At 50.8% G+C, this 22,482-nt stretch overlaps 1 protein-coding gene across 3 annotated transcripts in view; it reads left to right on the top strand.

Annotated features, from left to right (window-relative positions):
- The window catches only part of LOC144736680 (uncharacterized), an 828,508-nt gene that overhangs the window by 330,438 nt on the left and 475,588 nt on the right, over positions 1 to 22,482 (top strand). For all 3 annotated transcript variants that reach the window (XM_078619283.1, XM_078619277.1, XM_078619289.1), the window contains one exon: positions 22,242 to 22,327. In XM_078619283.1, the coding sequence (XP_078475409.1) occupies positions 22,242 to 22,327 (86 nt within the window). The remainder of the gene's footprint in view (positions 1 to 22,241; positions 22,328 to 22,482) is intronic.

Raw genomic sequence — 22,482 nt, 5'->3', positions numbered from 1 at the left:
GCTGAAACACAGTGAGAGTGCTGACACACAGTGAGAGTGCTGACACAGTGAGAGTACTGACACACAGTGAGAGCACTGACACACAGTGAGAGCACTGACACACAGTGAGAGTTCTGACATGCAGTGAGAGTGCTGACACAGTGAGAGTACTGACACAGTGAGAGTACTGACAAACAGCGAGAGTACTGACACACAGCGAGAGTACTGACACTCAGCGAGAGTACTGACACTCAGCGAGAGTACTGACACAGTGAGAGTACTGACACACAGCGAGAGTACTGACACTCAGCGAGAGTACTGACACTCAGCGAGAGTACTGACACAGTGAGAGTACTGACCCACAGTGAGCGTGCTGACACACAGTGAGAGTGCTGACGCACAGTGAGCGTACTGACGCACAGCGAGAGTACTGACGCTCAGCGAGAGTACTGACACAGTGAGAGTACTGACACATTGAGAGTACTGACACAGTGAGAGTACTGACCCACAGTGAGCGTGCTGACACACAGTGAGAGTGCTGACGCACAGTGAGCGTACTGACGCACAGCGAGAGTACTGACGCTCAGCGAGAGTACTGACACAGTGAGAGTACTGACACATTGAGAGTACTGACACAGTGAGAGTGCTGACACACAGTGAGAGTGCTGACACACAGTGAGAGTGCTGACACACAGTGAGAGTGCTGACACACAGTGAGAGTACTGACACAGTGAGAGTACTGACACAGTGAGAGTGCTGACACAGTGAGAGTGCTGACACAGTGAGAGTACTGACACACAGTGAGAGCGCTGACACACAGTGAGAGTGCTGACACAGTGAGAGTGCTGACACAGCGAGAGTACTGACACTCAGCGAGAGTACTGACACACAGTGAGAGTACTGACACAGTGAGAGTACTGACGCACGGTGAGAGTACTGACACAGTGAGAACTGACACAGTGAGAGTACTGACACAGTGAGAGTACTGACACAGTGAGAGTACTGACACAGTGAGAGTACTGACACAGTGAGAGTACTGACATGCAGTGAGAGTGCTGACACGCAGTGATAATACTGACACACAGTGAGAGTAAAGACATAGTGAGAGTACTGAAACACAGTGATAGTACTGATCCACAGTGAGAGTACTGACACACAGTGATAATACTGACACACAGTGAGAGTAAAGACATAGTGATAGTACTGACACACAGTGATAGTACTGACACACAGTGAGAGTACTTACACAGTGAGAGTACTGAAACACAGTGATAGTACTGACACACAGTGAGAATACTGAAACACAGTGATAGTACTGACACACAGTGAGAGCACTGACATACAGTGAGAGTACTGAAACACAGTGAGAGTACTGACACACAGTGAGAGCACTGACATACAGTGAGAGTACTGAAACACAGTGAGAGCACTGACACACAGTGAGAGAACTGACACACAGTGAGAGTGCTGAAACACAGTGATAGTACTGACACACAGTGAGAATACTGAAACACAGTGATAGTACTGACACACAGTGAGAGCACTGACATACAGTGAGAGTACTGAAACACAGTGAGAGCACTGACACACAGTGAGAGTACTGACACACAGTGAGAGTACTGAAACACAGTGAGAGCACTGACACAGTGAGAGCACTGACATACAGTGAGAGTACTGAAACACAGTGAGAGCACTGACACAGTGAGAGCGCTGAAACACAGTGAGAGCACTGACACACAGTGAGAGTGCTGAAACACAGTGAGAGTACTGAAACACAGTGAGAGCACTGACACAGTGAGAGCACTGACACACAGTGAGAGCACTGACACACAGTGAGAGCACTGACACACAGTGAGAGTGCTGAAACACAGTGAGAGCACTGACACAGTGAGAGCACTGACATACAGTGAGAGTGCTGACACACAGTGAGAGTGCTGAAACACAGTGAGAGTACTGACACACAGTGAGAGTGCTGACACACAGTGAGAGTGCTGAAACACAGTGAGAGCACTGACACACAGTGAGAGCGCTGACACACAGTGAGAGTACTGACACACAGTGAGAGTGCTGAAACACAGTGAGAGCACTGACACACAGTGAGAGCACTGACACACAGTGAGAGCACTGACACACAGTGAGAGCGCTGACACACAGTGAGAGTACTGACACACAGTGAGAGTGCTGAAACACAGTGAGAGCACTGACACACAGTGAGAGTGCTGAAACACAGTGAGAGCACTGACACACAGTGAGAGTACTGACACACAGTGAGAGCACTGACACACAGTGAGAGTGCTGAAACACAGTGAGAGCACTGACACACAGTGAGAGTACTGACACACAGTGAGAGCACTGACACACAGTGAGAGCACTGACACACAGTGAGAGTGCTGACACACAGTGAGAGCACTGACACACAGTGAGAGTGCTGAAACACAGTGAGAGCACTGACACACAGTGAGAGTACTGACACACAGTGAGAGCACTGACACACAGTGAGAGTGCTGAAACACAGTGATAGTACTGACACACAGTGAGAGTACTGACACAGTGAGAGTGCTGAAACACAGTGATAGTACTGACACACAGTGAGAGCACTGACACACAGTGATAGTACTGACACACAGTGAGAGCACTGACACACAGTGAGAGCACTGACACACAGTGAGAGTACTGACACAGTGAGAGTGCTGAAACACAGTGATAGTACTGACACACAGTGAGAGTACTGCCACACAGTGAGTACTGACACACAGTGAGAGTACTGCCACACAGTGAGTACTGACACAGTGAGAGTACTGACACAGTGAGAGCACTGACACACAGTGAGAGTACTGACACACTGAAAGTACTGACACAGTGAGAGCACTGACACACAGTGAGAGCACTGACACACAGTGAGAGTACTGACACACTGAAAGTACTGACACAGTGAGAGTACTGACACACAGTGAGAGCGCTGACACACAGTGAGTACTGACACACAGTGAGAGTACTGCCACACAGTGAGTACTGACACAGTGAGAGTACTGACACAGTGAGAGTACTGACGCACGGTGAGAGTTCTGACACACAGCGAGAGTACTGACGCTCAGCGAGAGTACTGACACAGTGAGAGTACTGACACATTGAGAGTACTGACACAGTGAGAGTGCTGACACACAGTGAGAGTGCTGACACACAGTGAGAGTACTGACACAGTGATAGTACTGACACAATGAGAGTACTGACACAGTGAGAGTGCTGACACAGTGAGAACTGACACCCAGTGAGAGTACTGACACACAGTGAGAGCGCTGACACACAGTGAGAGTGCTGACACAGTGAGAGTGCTGACACAGCGAGAGTACTGACACTCAGCGAGAGTACTGACACACAGTGAGAGTACTGACACAGTGAGAGTACTGACGCACGGTGAGAGTACTGACACAGTGAGAACTGACACCCAGTGAGAGTACTGACACAGTGAGAGTACTGACACAGTGAGAGTACTGACACAGTGAGAGTACTGACATGCAGTGAGAGTGCTGACACGCAGTGATAATACTGACACACAGTGAGAGTAAAGACATAGTGAGAGTACTGAAACACAGTGATAGTACTGACACACAGTGAGAGCACTGACACACAGTGAGAGCACTGACACACAGTGAGAGTGCTGAAACACAGTGATAGTACTGACACACAGTGAGAGCACTGACACACAGTGAGAGTACTGCCACACAGTGAGAGTACTGACACACTGAAAGTACTGACACAGTGAGAGTACTGCCACACAGTGAGTACTGACACAGTGAGAGTACTGACGCACGGTGAGAGTTCTGACACACAGCGAGAGTACTGACGCTCAGCGAGAGTACTGACACAGTGAGAGTACTGACACAGTGAGAGTACTGACACATTGAGAGTACTGACACAGTGAGAGTGCTGACACACAGTGAGAGTACTGACACAGTGATAGTACTGACACAGTGAGAGTACTGACACAGTGAGAGTGCTGACACATTGAGAGTGCTGACACAGTGAGAGCGCTGACACACAGTGAGAGTGCTGACACAGTGAGAGTGCTGACACAGCGAGAGTACTGACACTCAGCGAGAGTACTGACACACAGTGAGAGTACTGACACAGTGAGAGTACTGACACAGTGAGAGTACTGACGCACGGTGAGAGTACTGACACAGTGAGAACTGACACACAGTGAGAGTACTGACACAGTGAGAGTACTGACACAGTGAGAGTACTGACATGCAGTGAGAGTGCTGACACGCAGTGATAATACTGACACACAGTGAGAGTAAAGACATAGTGAGAGTACTGAAACACAGTGATAGTACTGATCCACAGTGAGAGTACTGACACACAGTGAGAGTACTGACACACAGTGATAGTACTGACACACAGTGAGAGTACTTACACAGTGAGAGTACTGAAACACAGTGATAGTACTGACACACAGTGAGAGTGCTGGAACACAGTGATAGTACTGACACACAGTGAGAGCACTGACATACAGTGAGAGTACTGAAACACAGTGATAGTACTGACACACAGTGAGAGTGCTGACACACAGTGAGAGCACTGACATACGGTGAGAGTGCTGACACACAGTGAGAGCACTGACACACAGTGATAGTACTGACACACAGTGAGAGCACTGACATACAGTGAGAGTGCTGACACACAGTGAGAGCACTGACACACAGTGAGAGTGCTGACACACAGTGAGAGCACTGACACACAGTGAGAGTGCTGACACACAGTGAGAGTGCTGACACACAGTGAGAGTACTGACACACAGTGAGAGTGCTGACACACAGTGAGAGTGCTGACACACAGTGAGAGTGCTGACACACAGTGAGAGTGCTGACACACAGTGAGAGTGCTGACACACAGTGAGAGTGCTGACACACAGTGAGAGCACTGACACACAGTGAGAGTAATGACACGCAGTGAGAGTGCTGACACACAGTGAGAGCACTGACATACAGTGAGAGTGCTGACACACAGTGAGAGCACTGACACACAGTGAGAGTGCTGAAACACAGTGAGAGTGCTGACACACAGTGAGAGCACTGACACACAGTGAGAGTGCTGACACACAGTGAGAGCACTGACACACAGTGAGAGTGCTGACACACAGTGAGAGTGCTGACACACAGTGAGAGTGCTGACACACAGTGAGAGCACTGACATACAGTGAGAGTGCTGACACACAGTGAGAGCACTGACATACAGTGAGAGTGCTGAAACACAGTGAGAGTGCTGACACACAGTGAGAGCACTGACACACAGTGAGAGTGCTGACACACAGTGAGAGCACTGACACACAGTGAGAGTGCTGAAACACAGTGAGAGCACTGACACACAGTGAGAGTGCTGACACACAGTGAGAGCACTGACACACAGTGAGAGTGCTGACACACAGTGAGAGCACTGACACACAGTGAGAGTGCTGAAACACAGTGAGAGTGCTGAAACACAGTGATAGTACTGACACACAGTGAGAGCACTGACACACAGTGAGAGCACTGACACACAGTGAGAGTGCTGACACACAGTGAGAGCACTGACACACAGTGAGAGTGCTGAAACACAGTGAGAGCACTGACACACAGTGAGAGTGCTGACACACAGTGAGAGCACTGACACACAGTGAGAGTGCTGACACACAGTGAGAGCACTGACACACAGTGAGAGTGCTGAAACACAGTGAGAGCACTGACACACAGTGAGAGTGCTGACACACAGTGAGAGCACTGACACACAGTGAGAGTGCTGAAACACAGTGAGAGTACTGACACACAGTGAGAGTACTGACGCACAGTGAGAGTGCTGACACACAGTGAGAGCACTGACACACAGTGAGAGTGCTGAAACACAGTGATAGTACTGACACACAGTGAGAGCACTGACATACAGTGAGAGTGCTGACACACAGTGAGAGCACTGACACACAGTGAGAGCACTGACACACAGTGAGAGCACTGACACACAGTGAGAGTGCTGAAACACAGTGATAGTACTGACACACAGTGAGAGCACTGACACACAGTGAGAGCACTGACACACAGTGAGTACTGACACACAGTGAGAGTACTTACACGCAGTGAGAGTACTGACACAGTGAGAGTACTGACACATAGTGAGTACTGACACACAGTGAGTACTGACACACAGTGTGAGAACTGACACACAGTGAGAGTACTGACACACAGTGAGAGTGCTGAAACACAGTGAGAGCACTGACACACAGTGAGAGTGCTGAAACACAGTGAGAGCACTGACACACAGTGAGAGCGCTGACACACAGTGAGAGTACTGACACACAGTGAGAGTACTGACACACAGTGAGAGCACTGACACACAGTGAGAGTACTGACACACAGTGAGAGCACTGACACACAGTGAGAGCGCTGACACAGTGAGAGTACTGACACACAGTGAGAGTACTGACACACAGTGAGAGTACTGACACACAGTGAGAGTGCTGACACACAGTGAGAGTACTGACACACAGTGAGAGTAATGACGCACAGTGAGAGTACTGACACACAGTGAGAGTACTGACACACAGTGAGAGTGCTGACACACAGTGAGAGTACTGACACACAGTGAGAGTGCTGACACACAGTGAGAGTACTGACACACAGTGAGAGCGCTGACGCACAGTGAGAGCACTGACACACAGTGAGAGCGCTGACACAGTGAGAGTACTGACACACAGTGAGAGCGCTGACACACAGTGAGAGCGCTGACACAGTGAGAGTACTGACACACAGTGAGAGTACTGACGCACAGTGAGAGCGCTGACACACAGTGAGAGCGCTGACACAGTGAGAGTACTGACACACAGTGAGAGCGCTGACGCACAGTGAGAGCACTGACACAGTGAGAGTGCTGACACACAGTGAGAGCGCTGACACAGTGAGAGTACTGACACACAGTGAGAGCGCTGACACACAGTGAGAGTACTGACGCACAGTGAGAGCACTGACACAGTGAGAGTGCTGACACACAGTGAGAGCACTGACACAGTGAGAGTACTGACACACAGTGAGAGCGCTGACACACAGTGAGAGTACTGACGCACAGTGAGAGCACTGACACAGTGAGAGTGCTGACACACAGTGAGAGCGCTGACACAGTGAGAGTACTGACACACAGTGAGAGCGCTGACGCACAGTGAGAGCACTGACACACAGTGAGAGCGCTGACACAGTGAGAGTACTGACACACAGTGAGAGTACTGACGCACAGTGAGAGCGCTGACACACAGTGAGAGTACTGACACACAGTGAGAGTACTGACACACAGTGAGAGTACTGACGCACAGTGAGAGCGCTGACACACAGTGAGAGTACTGACACACAGTGAGAGTACTGACACACAGTGAGAGTACTGACGCACAGTGAGAGCGCTGACACACAGTGAGAGCGCTGACACAGTGAGAGTACTGACACACAGTGAGAGTACTGACGCACAGTGAGAGCGCTGACACACAGTGAGAGCGCTGACACAGTGAGAGTACTGACACACAGTGAGAGTACTGACACACAGTGAGAGTACTGACACACAGTGAGAGCGCTGACACACAGTGAGAGCGCTGACACACAGTGAGAGCGCTGACACACAGTGAGAGCGCTGACACACAGTGAGAGTACTGACACACAGTGAGAGTACTGACACACAGTGAGAGTACTGACGCACAGTGAGAGCACTGACACACAGTGAGAGCGCTGACACAGTGAGAGCGCTGACACAGTGAGAGCGCTGACGCACAGTGAGAGCGCTGACACACAGTGAGAGTACTGACACACAGTGAGAGCGCTGACACAGTGAGAGTACTGACACACAGTGAGAGTACTGGCGCACAGTGAGAGCACTGACACACAGTGAGAGTACTGACACACAGTGAGAGCGCTGACACACAGTGAGAGCGCTGACACAGTGAGAGCGCTGACGCACAGTGAGAGCGCTGACACACAGTGAGAGTACTGACACACAGTGAGAGCGCTGACACAGTGAGAGTACTGACACACAGTGAGAGTACTGGCGCACAGTGAGAGCACTGACACACAGTGAGAGTACTGACACACAGTGAGAGCGCTGACACACAGTGAGAGCGCTGACACACAGTGAGAGCACTGACACACAGTGAGAGCACTGACACACAGTGAGAGTAGTGACACAGTGAGAGTACTGACACACAGTGAGAGTAGTGACACACAGTGAGAGTACTGACACACAGTGAGAGCGCTGACACACAGTGAGAGCACTGACACACAGTGAGAGCGCTGACACACAGTGAGAGCACTGACACACAGTGAGAGTAGTGACACAGTGAGAGCACTGACACACAGTGAGAGTACTGACACACTGAAAGTACTGACACAGTGAGAGCACTGACACACAGTGAGAGCACTGACACACAGTGAGAGCACTGACACACAGTGAGAGCACTGACACACAGTGAGAGTACTGACACACTGAAAGTACTGACACACAGTGAGAGCACTGACACAGTGAGAGCACTGACACACAGTGAGAGCGCTGACACACAGTGAGAGTACTGACACACTGAAAGTACTGACACAGTGAGAGTACTGACACAGTGAGAGTACTGACACACAGTGAGCGTGCTGACACAGTGAGAGTACTGACACAGTGAGAGTACTGACGCACAGTGAGAGTACTGACGCACAGTGAGAGTACTGACGCACAGCGAGAGTACTGACACTCAGCGAGATTACTGACACAGTGAGTGCTGACACACAGTGAGAGCACTGACACACAGTGAGAGCGCTGACACACAGTGAGAGTACTGACACACAGTGAGAGCGCTGACACACAGTGAGAGTACTGACACACAGTGAGAGCGCTGACACACAGTGAGAGTACTGACACACAGTGAGAGTACTGACACACAGTGAGAGCACTGACACACAGTGAGAGTACTGACACACAGTGAGAGCGCTGACACACAGTGAGAGCGCTGACACAGTGAGAGTGCTGACACACAGTGAGAGCGCTGACACACAGTGAGAGCGCTGAAACAGTGAGAGTACTGACACACAGTGAGAGCACTGACACACAGTGAGAGTACTGACACACAGTGAGAGCGCTGACACACAGTGAGAGCGCTGACACACAGTGAGAGCACTGACACACAGTGAGAGTAGTGACACAGTGAGAGCACTGACACACAGTGAGAGTACTGACACACTGAAAGTACTGACACAGTGAGAGCACTGACACACAGTGAGAGTACTGACACACTGAAAGTACTGACACACAGTGAGAGCACTGACACAGTGAGCACTGACACACAGTGAGAGTAGTGACACAGTGAGAGCACTGACACACAGTGAGAGTACTGACACACTGAAAGTACTGACACACAGTGAGAGCACTGACACAGTGAGCACTGACACACAGTGAGAGCGCTGACACACAGTGAGAGTACTGACACACTGAAAGTACTGACACAGTGAGAGTACTGACACAGTGAGTGCTGACACACAGTGAGAGTACTGACACAGTGAGAGTGCTGACGCGCAGTGAGAGTACGGACACAGTGAGAGTACTGACGCACAGTGAGAGTACTGACACAGTGAGAGTACTGACACAGTGAGAGTGCTGACACACAGCGAGAGTACTGACACTCAGCGAGAGTACTGACACTCAGTGAGAGTACTGACACAGTGAGTGCTGACACACAGTGAGAGTACTGGCACAGTGAGAGTACTGACGCACAGTGAGAGTACTGACACAGTGAGAGTGCTGACACACAGTGAGAGTACTGACGCACAGTGAGAGCGCTGACACACAGTGAGAGCGCTGACACAGTGAGAGTACTGACACACAGTGAGAGCGCTGACACAGTGAGAGTACTGACACACAGTGAGAGCGCTGACACACAGTGAGAGCGCTGACACAGTGAGAGTACTGACGCACAGTGAGAGCGCTGACGCACAGTGAGAGCACTGACACAGTGAGAGTGCTGACACACAGTGAGAGCGCTGACACACAGTGAGAGCGCTGACACAGTGAGAGTACTGACACACAGTGAGAGCGCTGACGCACAGTGAGAGCACTGACACAGTGAGAGTGCTGACACACAGTGAGAGCGCTGACACAGTGAGAGTACTGACACACAGTGAGAGCGCTGACACACAGTGAGAGTACTGACGCACAGTGAGAGCACTGACACAGTGAGAGTGCTGACACACAGTGAGAACACTGACACAGTGAGAGTACTGACACACAGTGAGAGCGCTGACACACAGTGAGAGTACTGACGCACAGTGAGAGCACTGACACAGTGAGAGTGCTGACACACAGTGAGAGCGCTGACACAGTGAGAGTACTGACACACAGTGAGAGCGCTGACGCACAGTGAGAGCACTGACACACAGTGAGAGCGCTGACACAGTGAGAGTACTGACACACAGTGAGAGTACTGACGCACAGTGAGAGCGCTGACACACAGTGAGAGTACTGACACACAGTGAGAGTACTGACACACAGTGAGAGTACTGACGCACAGTGAGAGCGCTGACACACAGTGAGAGTACTGACACAGTGAGAGTACTGACACACAGTGAGAGTACTGACGCACAGTGAGAGCGCTGACACACAGTGAGAGCGCTGACACAGTGAGAGTACTGACACACAGTGAGAGTACTGACGCACAGTGAGAGCGCTGACACACAGTGAGAGCGCTGACACAGTGAGAGTACTGACACACAGTGAGAGTACTGACACACAGTGAGAGTACTGACACACAGTGAGAGCGCTGACACACAGTGAGAGCGCTGACGCACAGTGAGAGCACTGACACACAGTGAGAGCGCTGACACAGTGAGAGTACTGACACACAGTGAGAGCGCTGACACACAGTGAGAGCGCTGACACAGTGAGAGCACTGACACAGTGAGAGTACTGACACACAGTGAGAGCACTGACACAGTGAGAGTAGTGACACACAGTGAGAGTACTGACACACAGTGAGAGCGCTGACACACAGTGAGAGTACTGACACACAGTGAGAGTAGTGACACACAGTGAGAGTACTGACACACAGTGAGAGTACTGACACACAGTGAGAGTACTGACACACAGTGAGAGCGCTGACACACAGTGAGAGCACTGACACACAGTGAGAGCGCTGACACACAGTGAGAGCACTGACACACAGTGAGAGTAGTGACACAGTGAGAGCACTGACACACAGTGAGAGTACTGACACACTGAAAGTACTGACACAGTGAGAGCACTGACACACAGTGAGAGCACTGACACACAGTGAGAGCACTGACACACAGTGAGAGCACTGACACACAGTGAGAGTACTGACACACTGAAAGTACTGACACACAGTGAGAGCACTGACACAGTGAGAGCACTGACACACAGTGAGAGCGCTGACACACAGTGAGAGTACTGACACACTGAAAGTACTGACACAGTGAGAGTACTGACACAGTGAGAGTACTGACACAGTGAGAGTACTGACACAGTGAGAGTACTGACGCACAGTGAGAGTACTGACGCACAGTGAGAGTACTGACGCACAGCGAGAGTACTGACACTCAGCGAGATTACTGACACAGTGAGTGCTGACACACAGTGAGAGCACTGACACACAGTGAGAGCGCTGACACACAGTGAGAGTACTGACACACAGTGAGAGTACTGACACACAGTGAGAGTACTGACACACAGTGAGAGCACTGACACACAGTGAGAGTACTGACACACAGTGAGAGCGCTGACACACAGTGAGAGCGCTGACACAGTGAGAGTGCTGACACACAGTGAGAGCGCTGACACACAGTGAGAGCGCTGAAACAGTGAGAGTACTGACACAGTGAGAGCACTGACACACAGTGAGAGTACTGACACACAGTGAGAGCGCTGACACACAGTGAGAGCGCTGACACACAGTGAGAGCACTGACACACAGTGAGAGTAGTGACACAGTGAGAGCACTGACACACAGTGAGAGTACTGACACACTGAAAGTACTGACACAGTGAGAGCACTGACACACAGTGAGAGCACTGACACACAGTGAGAGTACTGACACACTGAAAGTACTGACACACAGTGAGAGCACTGACACAGTGAGCACTGACACACAGTGAGAGTAGTGACACAGTGAGAGCACTGACACACAGTGAGAGTACTGACACACTGAAAGTACTGACACACAGTGAGAGCACTGACACAGTGAGCACTGACACACAGTGAGAGCGCTGACACACAGTGAGAGTACTGACACACTGAAAGTACTGACACAGTGAGAGTACTGACACAGTGAGTGCTGACACACAGTGAGAGTACTGACACAGTGAGAGTGCTGACGCGCAGTGAGAGTACGGACACAGTGAGAGTACTGACGCACAGTGAGAGTACTGACACAGTGAGAGTACTGACACAGTGAGAGTGCTGACACACAGCGAGAGTACTGACACTCAGCGAGAGTACTGACACTCAGTGAGAGTACTGACACAGTGAGTGCTGACACACAGTGAGAGTACTGGCACAGTGAGAGTACTGACGCACAGTGAGAGTACTGACACAGTGAGAGTGCTGACACACAGTGAGAGTGCTGACACACAGTGAGAGTGCTGACACACAGTGAGAGTACTGACACAGTGATAGTACTGACACAGTGAGAGTACTGACACAGTGAGAGTGCTGACACAGTGAGAGTACTGACACAGTGAGAGCACTGACACAGTGAGAGTACTGACACACAGTGAGAGTGCTGACACACAGTGAGAGTACTGACACAGTGATAGTACTGACACAGTGAGAGTACTGACACAGTGAGAGTGCTGACACAGTGAGAGTACTGACACAGTGAGAGTACTGACACAGTGATAGTACTGACACAGTGAGAGTACTGACACAGTGAGAGTGCTGACACAGTGAGAGTACTGACACAGTGAGAGTACTGACACAGTGAGAGTGCTGACACAGTGAGAGTACTGACAAACAGTGAGAGTACTGAAACACAGTGAGAGTACTGACACACAGTGAGAGTAGACACGCAGTGAGAGTACTGACACAGTGAGAGTACTGACACGCAGTGAGAGTACTGACACAGTGAGAGTACTGACACACAGTGAGAGCGCTGACACACAGTGATAGCACTGACACACAGTGAGAGTACTTACACAGTGAGAGCACTGACACAGTGAGAGCACTGACACAGTGAGAGTACTGACACACAGTGAGAGTACTGACACGCAGTGAGAGTACTGACACACAGTGAGAGTACTGCCACACAGTGAGTACTGACACACAATGAGAGTACTGCCACACAGTGAGTACTGACACAGTCAGAGTACTGACACACAGTGAGAGTACTGACACACAGTGAGAGTACTGACACGCAGTGAGAGTACTGACACACAGTGAGTACTGACACACAGTGAGTACTGACACACAGTGAGAGTACTTACACGCAGTGAGAGTACTGACACAGTGAGAGTACTGACACACAGTGAGAGTACTGACACACAGTGAGAGTACTGACACAGTGAGAGTACTGACACACAGTGAGAGTACTGACACACAGTGAGAGCACTGACACAGTGAGAGTACTGACACGCAGTGAGAGTACTGAAACACAGTGAGAGTACTGACACACAGTGAGAGTACTGACACGCAGTGAGAGTACTGACACACAGTGAGAGTACTGACACGCAGTGAGAGTACTTACACAGTGAGAGCACTGACACAGTGAGAGTACTGACACAGTGAGAGTACTGACACAGTGAGAGTACTGACACACAGCGAGAGCGCTGACACACAGTGATAGCACTGACACACAGTGAGAGTACTTACACAGTGAGAGCACTGACACAGTGAGAGCACTGACACAGTGAGAGTACTGACACAGTGAGAGTACTGACACACAGTGAGAGTACTGCCACACAGTGAGTACTGACACACAATGAGAGTACTGCCACACAGTGAGTACTGACACAGTCAGAGTACTGACACACAGTGAGAGTACTGACACACAGTGAGAGTACTGACACGCAGTGAGAGTACTGACACACAGTGAGTACTGACACACAGTGAGTACTGACACACAGTGAGAGTACTTACACGCAGTGAGAGTACTGACACAGTGAGAGTACTGACACACAGTGAGAGTACTGACACACAGTGAGAGTACTGACACAGTGAGAGTACTGACACACAGTGAGAGTGCTGAAACACAGTGAGAGTACTGACACACAGTGAGAGCACTGACACAGTGAGAGTACTGACACGCAGTGAGAGTACTGACACACAGTGAGAGTGCTGACACAGTGAGAGTACTGACACAGTGAGAGTACTGACACACAGTGAGAGTACTGACACAGTGAGAGTGCTGACACAGTGAGAGAACTGACACACAATGAGAGTACTGACACACAGTGAGTACTGACACACAATGAGAGTACTGACACACAGTGAGAGAACTGACACAGTGAGAGTACTGACACACAGTGAGAGTACTGACACAGTGAGAGTACTGACGCAGGGTGAGAGTACTGACACACAGTGAGAGTACTGACACGCAGTGAGAGTACTGACACAGTGAGAGTGCTGACACAGTGAGAGAACTGACACACAATGAGAGTACTGACACACAGTGAGTACTGACACACAATGAGAGTACTGACACACAGTGAGAGAACTGACACAGTGAGAGTACTGACATACAGTGAGAGTACTGACACAGTGAGAGTACTGACGCAGGGTGAGAGTACTGACACACAGTGAGAGTACTGACACGCAGGGAGAGTGCTGACACAGTGAGAGTACTGACACAGAGTACTGACACAGTGAGAGTGCTGACACACAGTGAGTGTGCTGACACGCAGGGAGAGTGCTGACACAGTGAGAGTATTGACACAGTGAGAGTACTGACACAGTGAGAGTGCTGACAGTGAGATTACTGACACACAGTGAGAGTACTGACACACAGTGAGTACTGACACACAGTGAGAGTACTGACACACAGTGAGAGTACTGACACGCAGTGAGAGTACTGACACGCAGTGAGAGTGCTGACACACAGTGAGAGTGCTGACACATTGAGAGTACTGACACAGTGAGAGTGCTGACAGTGAGATTACTGACACACAGTGAGATTACTGACACACAGTGAGAGTACTGACACACAGTGAGAGTACTGACACACAGTGTGAGAACTGACACACAGTGAGAGTACTGACACAGTGAGAGTACTGACACACAGTGAGAGTACTTACACGCAGTGAGAGTACTGACACAGTGAGAGTACTGACACACAGTGAGAGTGCTGACACACAGTGAGAGTGCTGACACACAGTGAGAGTACTGACACACAGTGAGAGTGCTGACACACAGTGAGAGTGCTGACGCACAGTGAGAGTGCTGACACAGTGAGAGTACTGACACACAGTGAGAGTACTGACACACAGTGAGAGTACTGACACACAGTGAGAGTACTGACACACAGTGAGAGTGCTGACGCACAGTGAGAGTACTGACACAGTGAGAGTACTGACACAGTGAGAGTACTGACACACAGTGAGAGTACTGACACACAGTGAGAGTACTGACACACAGTGAGAGTACTGACACACAGTGAGAGTGCGGACGCACAGTGAGAGTACTGACACACAGTGAGAGTACTGACACACAGTGAGAGTACTGACACACAGTGAGAGAACTGACACAGTGAGAGTGCTGACGCACAGTGAGAGTGCTGACGCACAGTGAGAGTGCTGACACAGTGAGAGTACTGACACACAGTGAGAGTGCTGACACACAGTGAGAGTACTGACACAGTGAGAGTACTGACACACAGTGAGAATACTGACACACAGTGAGAGTGCTGACACAGTGAGAGTACTGACACACAGTGAGAGTGCTGACACACAGTGAGAGTGCTGACACAGTGAGAGTACTGACACACAGTGAGAGTACTGACACGCAGTGAGAGTACTGACACACAGTGAGGGTACTGACACACAGTGAGAGTACTGACACAGTGAGAGTACTGACACAGTGAGAGTCCTTACACACAGTGAGAGTACTGACACACAGTGAGTACTCATACGCAGTGAGAGTACTGACACACTAAGTACTGACACACAGTGACTAGTGACACAGTGAGAGTGCCGACACAACGTGAGTAATGAGACAGTGCAAGTAATGACACACAGTGAGTGTATTGACAGTGACACATTGCGATTGCTGACACAGTACTGTACTGACACACTCATGGGACTGACAGTGACAGTATTGACATGAGTGTATGGACACACAGTAAGTACTGACACAGTAAGTACTGACATAGTTGGTAGTGACACAGAGTAGTGAGTAGTGACACACAGTGAGTAGTGACACTAAGTAGTGACACAGAGAGTGAGTAGTGACACACAGTGAGTAGTGACACACACAGTAAGTACTGACACAGTAAGCACTGACATAGTTGGTAGTGACACAGTTAGTATGTACAGAGTACTGACACATAGTGAGTAGTGACACAGATAGTGAGTAGTGACACACAGTGAGAAGTGATGTGCAGTGAGTAGTGACACTGAATAGTGACACACTGAGTGAGTAGTGACACACTGAGTGAGTAGTGACACAGAGTAGTGACACACATAGTGAGTGGTGACACACAGTGAGTGGTGACACACTGAGTGAGTGGTGACATACACACAGTGAGTGGTGACACACAGAGTAGTGACACACATAGTAAGTGGTGACACAGAGTAGTGACACAGAGTGAGTGGTGACACACTGAGTGAGTGGTGACACACACACAGTGAGTGGTGACACACACAGCGAGTGGTGACACAGAGTAGTGACACACAGAGTGAGTAGTGCCACAGTGAGTAGTGACACAATGAGTGGTGACACACAGAGTGAGTAGTGACACACGCTGCTGTTGTTGTTGTAGCTACTGCTGCTGTTGTTGTTGTTGTAGCTGCTGTTGTTGTTGTAGCTGCTGCTGTTGTTGTAGCTGCTGTTGTTGTAGCTGCTGTTGATGTTGTAGCTGCTGTTGTTGTAGCTGCTGCTGTTGTTGTAGCTGCTGCTGTTGTTGTAGCTGTTGTTGTTGTAGCTGCTATTGTTGTAGCTGCTGCTGCTGCTATTGTTGTAGCTGCTGCTGTTGTTGTAGCTGCTGCTGCTGTTGTTGTAGCTGTTGTTGTTGCTGTTGTTGTTGTAGCTGCTGCTGTTATTGTTGTAGCTGCTGCTGTTATTGTTGTAGCTGCTGCTGTTATTGTTGTAGCTGCTGTTATTGTAGCTGCTGCTGGTGTTATTGTAGCTGCTGCTGTAGCTGCTGTTGTTGTTTTAGTTGCTGCTGCTGTTGTTGTAGCTGCTGTTGTTGTGGTAGCTACTGCTGCTGTTGTTGTAGCTGCTGCTGTTGTAGCTGCTGCTGTTGTTGTTTTAGTAGCTGCTGTTGTTCTTGTAGCTGCTGCTGTTGTTGTTGTAGCTGCTGCTGTTGTTGTTGTAGCTGCTGCTGTGCTCACGCAGCGCCACGGATCTCCCGTGTAGAGCAGCCTGGCAGATGGCTCCACGTGACATCATCCGCCGTGTCACGCATCAACATCGACTTACACAGCGAGAGAGCTCACACACAGCGTGACTACTGACACACATTGCGAGTACTAACTCTCACTGTGCACCAGTACTTACACAGTGAGTACTGACACACAGTGTGAGTACTGACACACAGGGACAGTGGGACTAATGACACACAGCGAGTACTGGCACTGCAAGTTACGACACAGTGAGGGTGCTCACACACTGTGACTAATGACACACACGGTGAGTACTGACACAGTGATAGCACTGGCACACAGTAAGAGTACAGACACAAGTGACACTGATGAATGGCACAGTGAGAGTGCTGACACAGCGAGGTCTGACATTCAACTTGAAACACGGTGAGTAATGACACAGTAGTAAGAGTGCTGACAGTGCTCACTGACATGCAGTGAGTACTGACACACAGTGAGTACTGACGTGCAGTGAGCGAAGTGAACCACGGTGTGAGCACCGACACGGCATGACGGTAGTGACACAGAGCTGGCACACAGCAAGTAGTGGCACACAGCGAGTAGTGACACACAGCGAGTAGTGGCACACAGCGAGTAGTGACACAGAGTAGTGACACAGAGTAGTGACACACAGCGAGTGGTGACACACAGCGAGTGGTGACACACAGCGAGTAGTGACACACAGCGAGTAGTGACACAGAGTAGTGACACACAGCGAGTAGTGACACACAGCGAGTAGTGACACACAGCGAGTAGTGACACACAGCGAGTAGTGGCACACAGCGAGTGGTGACACACAGCGAGTGGTGACACACAGCGAGTAGTGACACAGAGTAGTGACACACAGCGAGTAGTGACACACAGCGAGTAGTGACACACAGCGAGTAGTGACACACAGCGAGTAGTGACACACAGCGAGTAGTGACACAGCGAGTAGTGGCACACAGCGAGTGGTGACACACAGCGAGTGGTGACACACAGCGAGTAGTGACACACAGCGAGTGGTGACACACAGCGAGTAGTGACACACAGCGAGTGGTGACACAGCGAGTAGTGACACACAGCGAGTGGTGACACACAGCGAGTGGTGACACACACAGCGAGTGGTGACACACAGCGAGTGGTGGCACACAGCGAGTGGTGGCACACAGCGAGTGGTGGCACACAGCGAGTGGTGGCACACAGCGAGTGGTGGCACACAGCGAGTGGTGACACACAGCGAGTGGTGACACACAGCGAGTGGTGACACACAGCGAGTGGTGGCACACAGCGAGTGGTGGCACACAGCGAGTGGTGGCACACAGCGAGTGGTGGCACACAGCGAGTGGTGGCACACAGCGAGTGGTGGCACACAGCGAGTGGTGGCACACTGCGAGTGGTGACACACTGCGAGTGGTGACACACTGCGAGTGGTGACACACTGCGAGTGGTGACACACTGCGAGTGGTGACACACAGCGAGTAGTGACACACAGCGAGTAGTGACACACAGCGAGTAGTGGCACACAGCGAGTAGTGACACAGAGTAGTGACACACAGCGAGTAGTGACACACAGCGAGTAGTGGCACACAGCGAGTAGTGACACACAGCGAGTAGTGGCACACAGCGAGTAGTGGCACACAGCGAGTAGTGACACACAGCGAGTAGTGACACAGCGAGTAGTGGCACACAGCGAGTAGTGACACACAGCGAGTACTGACACACAGCGAGTAGTGACACACAGCGAGTAGTGACACACAGCGAGTGTAGCAGTCGTAGTAGTCGCGGTGCGAGTGAGCGGCGCGTGCGTCGTAGTCACCGGTAGCGGCGTGGCGCACCCAGCGCGCTGCCTGGAGCAGTGACACCACGTGGTGGTGGTGCTCACGTGAGCAGTGACACCACGTGGTGGTGGTGGTGTTCACGTGAGCAGCAGCACCACGTGGTGGTGGTGGCCTCGTCACCACTGCACAGCGCAGGGGCTGCCGCGGTGCACTTGGAACGACCACTGGGGAATGATCCTCACAACAACAACAACCACGCACAACAACAACCACGCACAACAACAACCACTCACAACAACAACAACCACTCACCACAACCACTCACAACAACAACCACTCACAACAATAATCTCTCAACAAACACTCAATGACTCGTCTCTCCCTCCTACTAGACGCACCTTCACCACTGAGCAGCTCACCCCTCCCATCTCATTCAGCCCCCCTCCCCCAACGCTTCTTCTCCCCTCCCTTTTACTCAACACTCACCTCTTACTCAGCCACTCACCACCCCTCACTCACCACCCCCTCACCCGCTACCTCACTCACCATGAAGTGTCCACTCACCCAACACTCACCTCTTACTCAGCCACTCACCACCCCTCACCACCCCCTCACCCGCTACCTCACCCACCGTGCAGTGTCCACTCAGTTTAACACGTAGGCTTTCGCGACCAATATTATTCATAATCAACGTTTTTGGGTTTAGATCGCGTTATTTATAAATGTGTCGTAACCCTCCACCACCCGACACGGCGAATTGCCCGATGATGCTGGTTGCAATTACCAGCGAAACGTCGTACTCAAATTGTAAATGTTGTGGTTTCGCGCTTCAACACACCGGTGGGCTAAAGCAGTGAACTAATTTGTCTTTTGTCAACGTGACACTTTTTTACTGATTGGCAGTGTCCACTCACTCAGCACTCACCTCTTACTCAGCCACTCACCACCCCTCACTCACAACCCCCTCACTCACCACCCCCTCACCCGCTACCTCACTCACCGTGCAGTGTCCACTCACTCAACACTCACCTCTTACTCAGCCACTCACCACCCCTTACTCACCAGCCCCTCACCCGCTACCTCACTCACCATGAAGTGTCCACTCACTCAACACTCACCTCCACTTCCTCTTAATTCACGGACACGTGAACAAAGACAAAGATCACCCGTGTAGCCTCAGCAGGCCGTTGGGGCAAGTGCTGTTGGCGAGCACCGATGAAGGGCGGCACTGTGCGCAATGGGGTGGGTGGCCAGCACCACGCCCGACCGCCTTTGTCTCCCTAGAGGCGATGTTCACACTATGCATCAGGGACTCATTTGAAGCGAAGTTGACCTAGGGGAAGTCCAGGACCTGTTTAGATAATCGCCACTGGTGGTGGCCGTGAGCAGGAATCGAATTTGGGTCGTCGGGTTCACAGCGCAGCTGCAGCCACCATTACAACCACTACCACAACCACCATTACCTAACTACTATAACTACCACTACAACCACTACCACAACCACCACTACCTAACTACTATAACTACCACTATAACCACTACCACCACCACCACTACCTACCTACTATAACTACCACTACAACCACTACCACAACCTACCTACTATAACTACTATAACTACCACTACCACAACCACCATTACCTAACAACTATAACTACCACTACAACCACTACCACAACCTACCTACTATAACTACCACTACAACCACTACCACAACCACCATTACCTAACAACTATAACTACCACTACAACCACTACCACAACCTAACTACTATAACTACCACTACAACCACCACCATTACCTAACTACTTTAACTACCACAACCACCACTACCTAACTACTATAACTACCACTACAACCACTACCACCATTACCTAACTACTATAACTACCACTACAACCACTACCACAACCACCATTACCTAACTACTATAACTACCACTACAACCACTACCACAACCACCACTACCTAACTACTATAACTACCACTACAACCACTACCACCACTACCTAACTACTATAACTACCACTACAACCACTACCACCATTACCTAACTACTATAACTACCACTACAACCACTACCACAACCACCACTACCTAACTACTATAACTACCACTACAACCACTACCACCACTACCTAACTACTATAACTACCACTACAACCACTACCACCACTACCTAACTACTATAACTACCACTACAACCACTACCACCATTACCTAACTACTATAACTACCACTACAACCACTACCACAACCACCACTACCTAACTACTATAACTACCACTACAACCACTACCACCACTACCTAACTACTATAACTACCACTACAACCACTACCACCACTACCTAACTACTATAACTACCACTACAACCACCATCACCAACAGCAGCCGCGTCTCGGGCCGGGCTCCGCTGGCGAGGCGCAGGGAGCAGGCGGAGTTAAGGAGGTGAGGGTGGTGAGGAGGTGAGGGGGTGAGGGTGGTGAGGGGGTGAGGGTGGTGAGGGGGTGAGGGTGGTGAGGGGGTGAGGGTGGTGAGGGGGTGAGGGTGGTGAGGGGGTGAGGGGCGCCAGAGAGAGGCGCCCAGCGCTGTGAGACCACGGGGAGGAGGTAGAGGTGGTGGTGAGGGTGATGGTGGTGAGGGTGATGGTGGTGAGGGTGGTGAGAGAGCGCGGCCTGGGGGTCGAGTTGACGGAGCAGCGGGTGAGGGGTTGGACAGCAGCAGGCGGTGACGACGGGGAGGCGACAGTACACGTGGTGTGTGTGTACATGGTGTGTGTGTACATGTTGTGTGTGTGTACGTGGTGTGTGTGTACATGATGTGTGTGTGTACGTGGTGTGTGTGTACACGATGTGTGTGTGCGCGCGCGGTGTGTGTGTGTGTGGTGGAGTGGAGGGACCTCTGAGTCTGATTCTCCTCTCTCTCTGGTCACAGTGACGACCTTCGTGGACTGTGGAGGCCTCAAGTTCCTGCTGAGCCTGCTCAAGCACCACGCCTGCCAGGGCCTCATGCTGCGCTTTGTGAGTCACGCGGAGAGGGGGGGGAGACAGAGAGAGTTAGAGACATGACTGCACGTTATTGACGTCCTAACAGACGAACCTTACAGCTCACAATGAGGGAGACAGACTTATAAGACAAATGCCCACGTCGAGTGGGAGCATCCTCAGGGTGTCTT

This window comes from Lampetra planeri, chromosome 3 (genome assembly GCF_965212315.1).
Source record: "Lampetra planeri chromosome 3, kcLamPlan1.2.h2, whole genome shotgun sequence".
NCBI lineage: Eukaryota > Metazoa > Chordata > Hyperoartia > Petromyzontiformes > Petromyzontidae > Lampetra > Lampetra planeri.
Note: the sequence above shows the minus strand (reverse complement) of the source record. Positions and strands in the feature narration are given on the sequence as shown.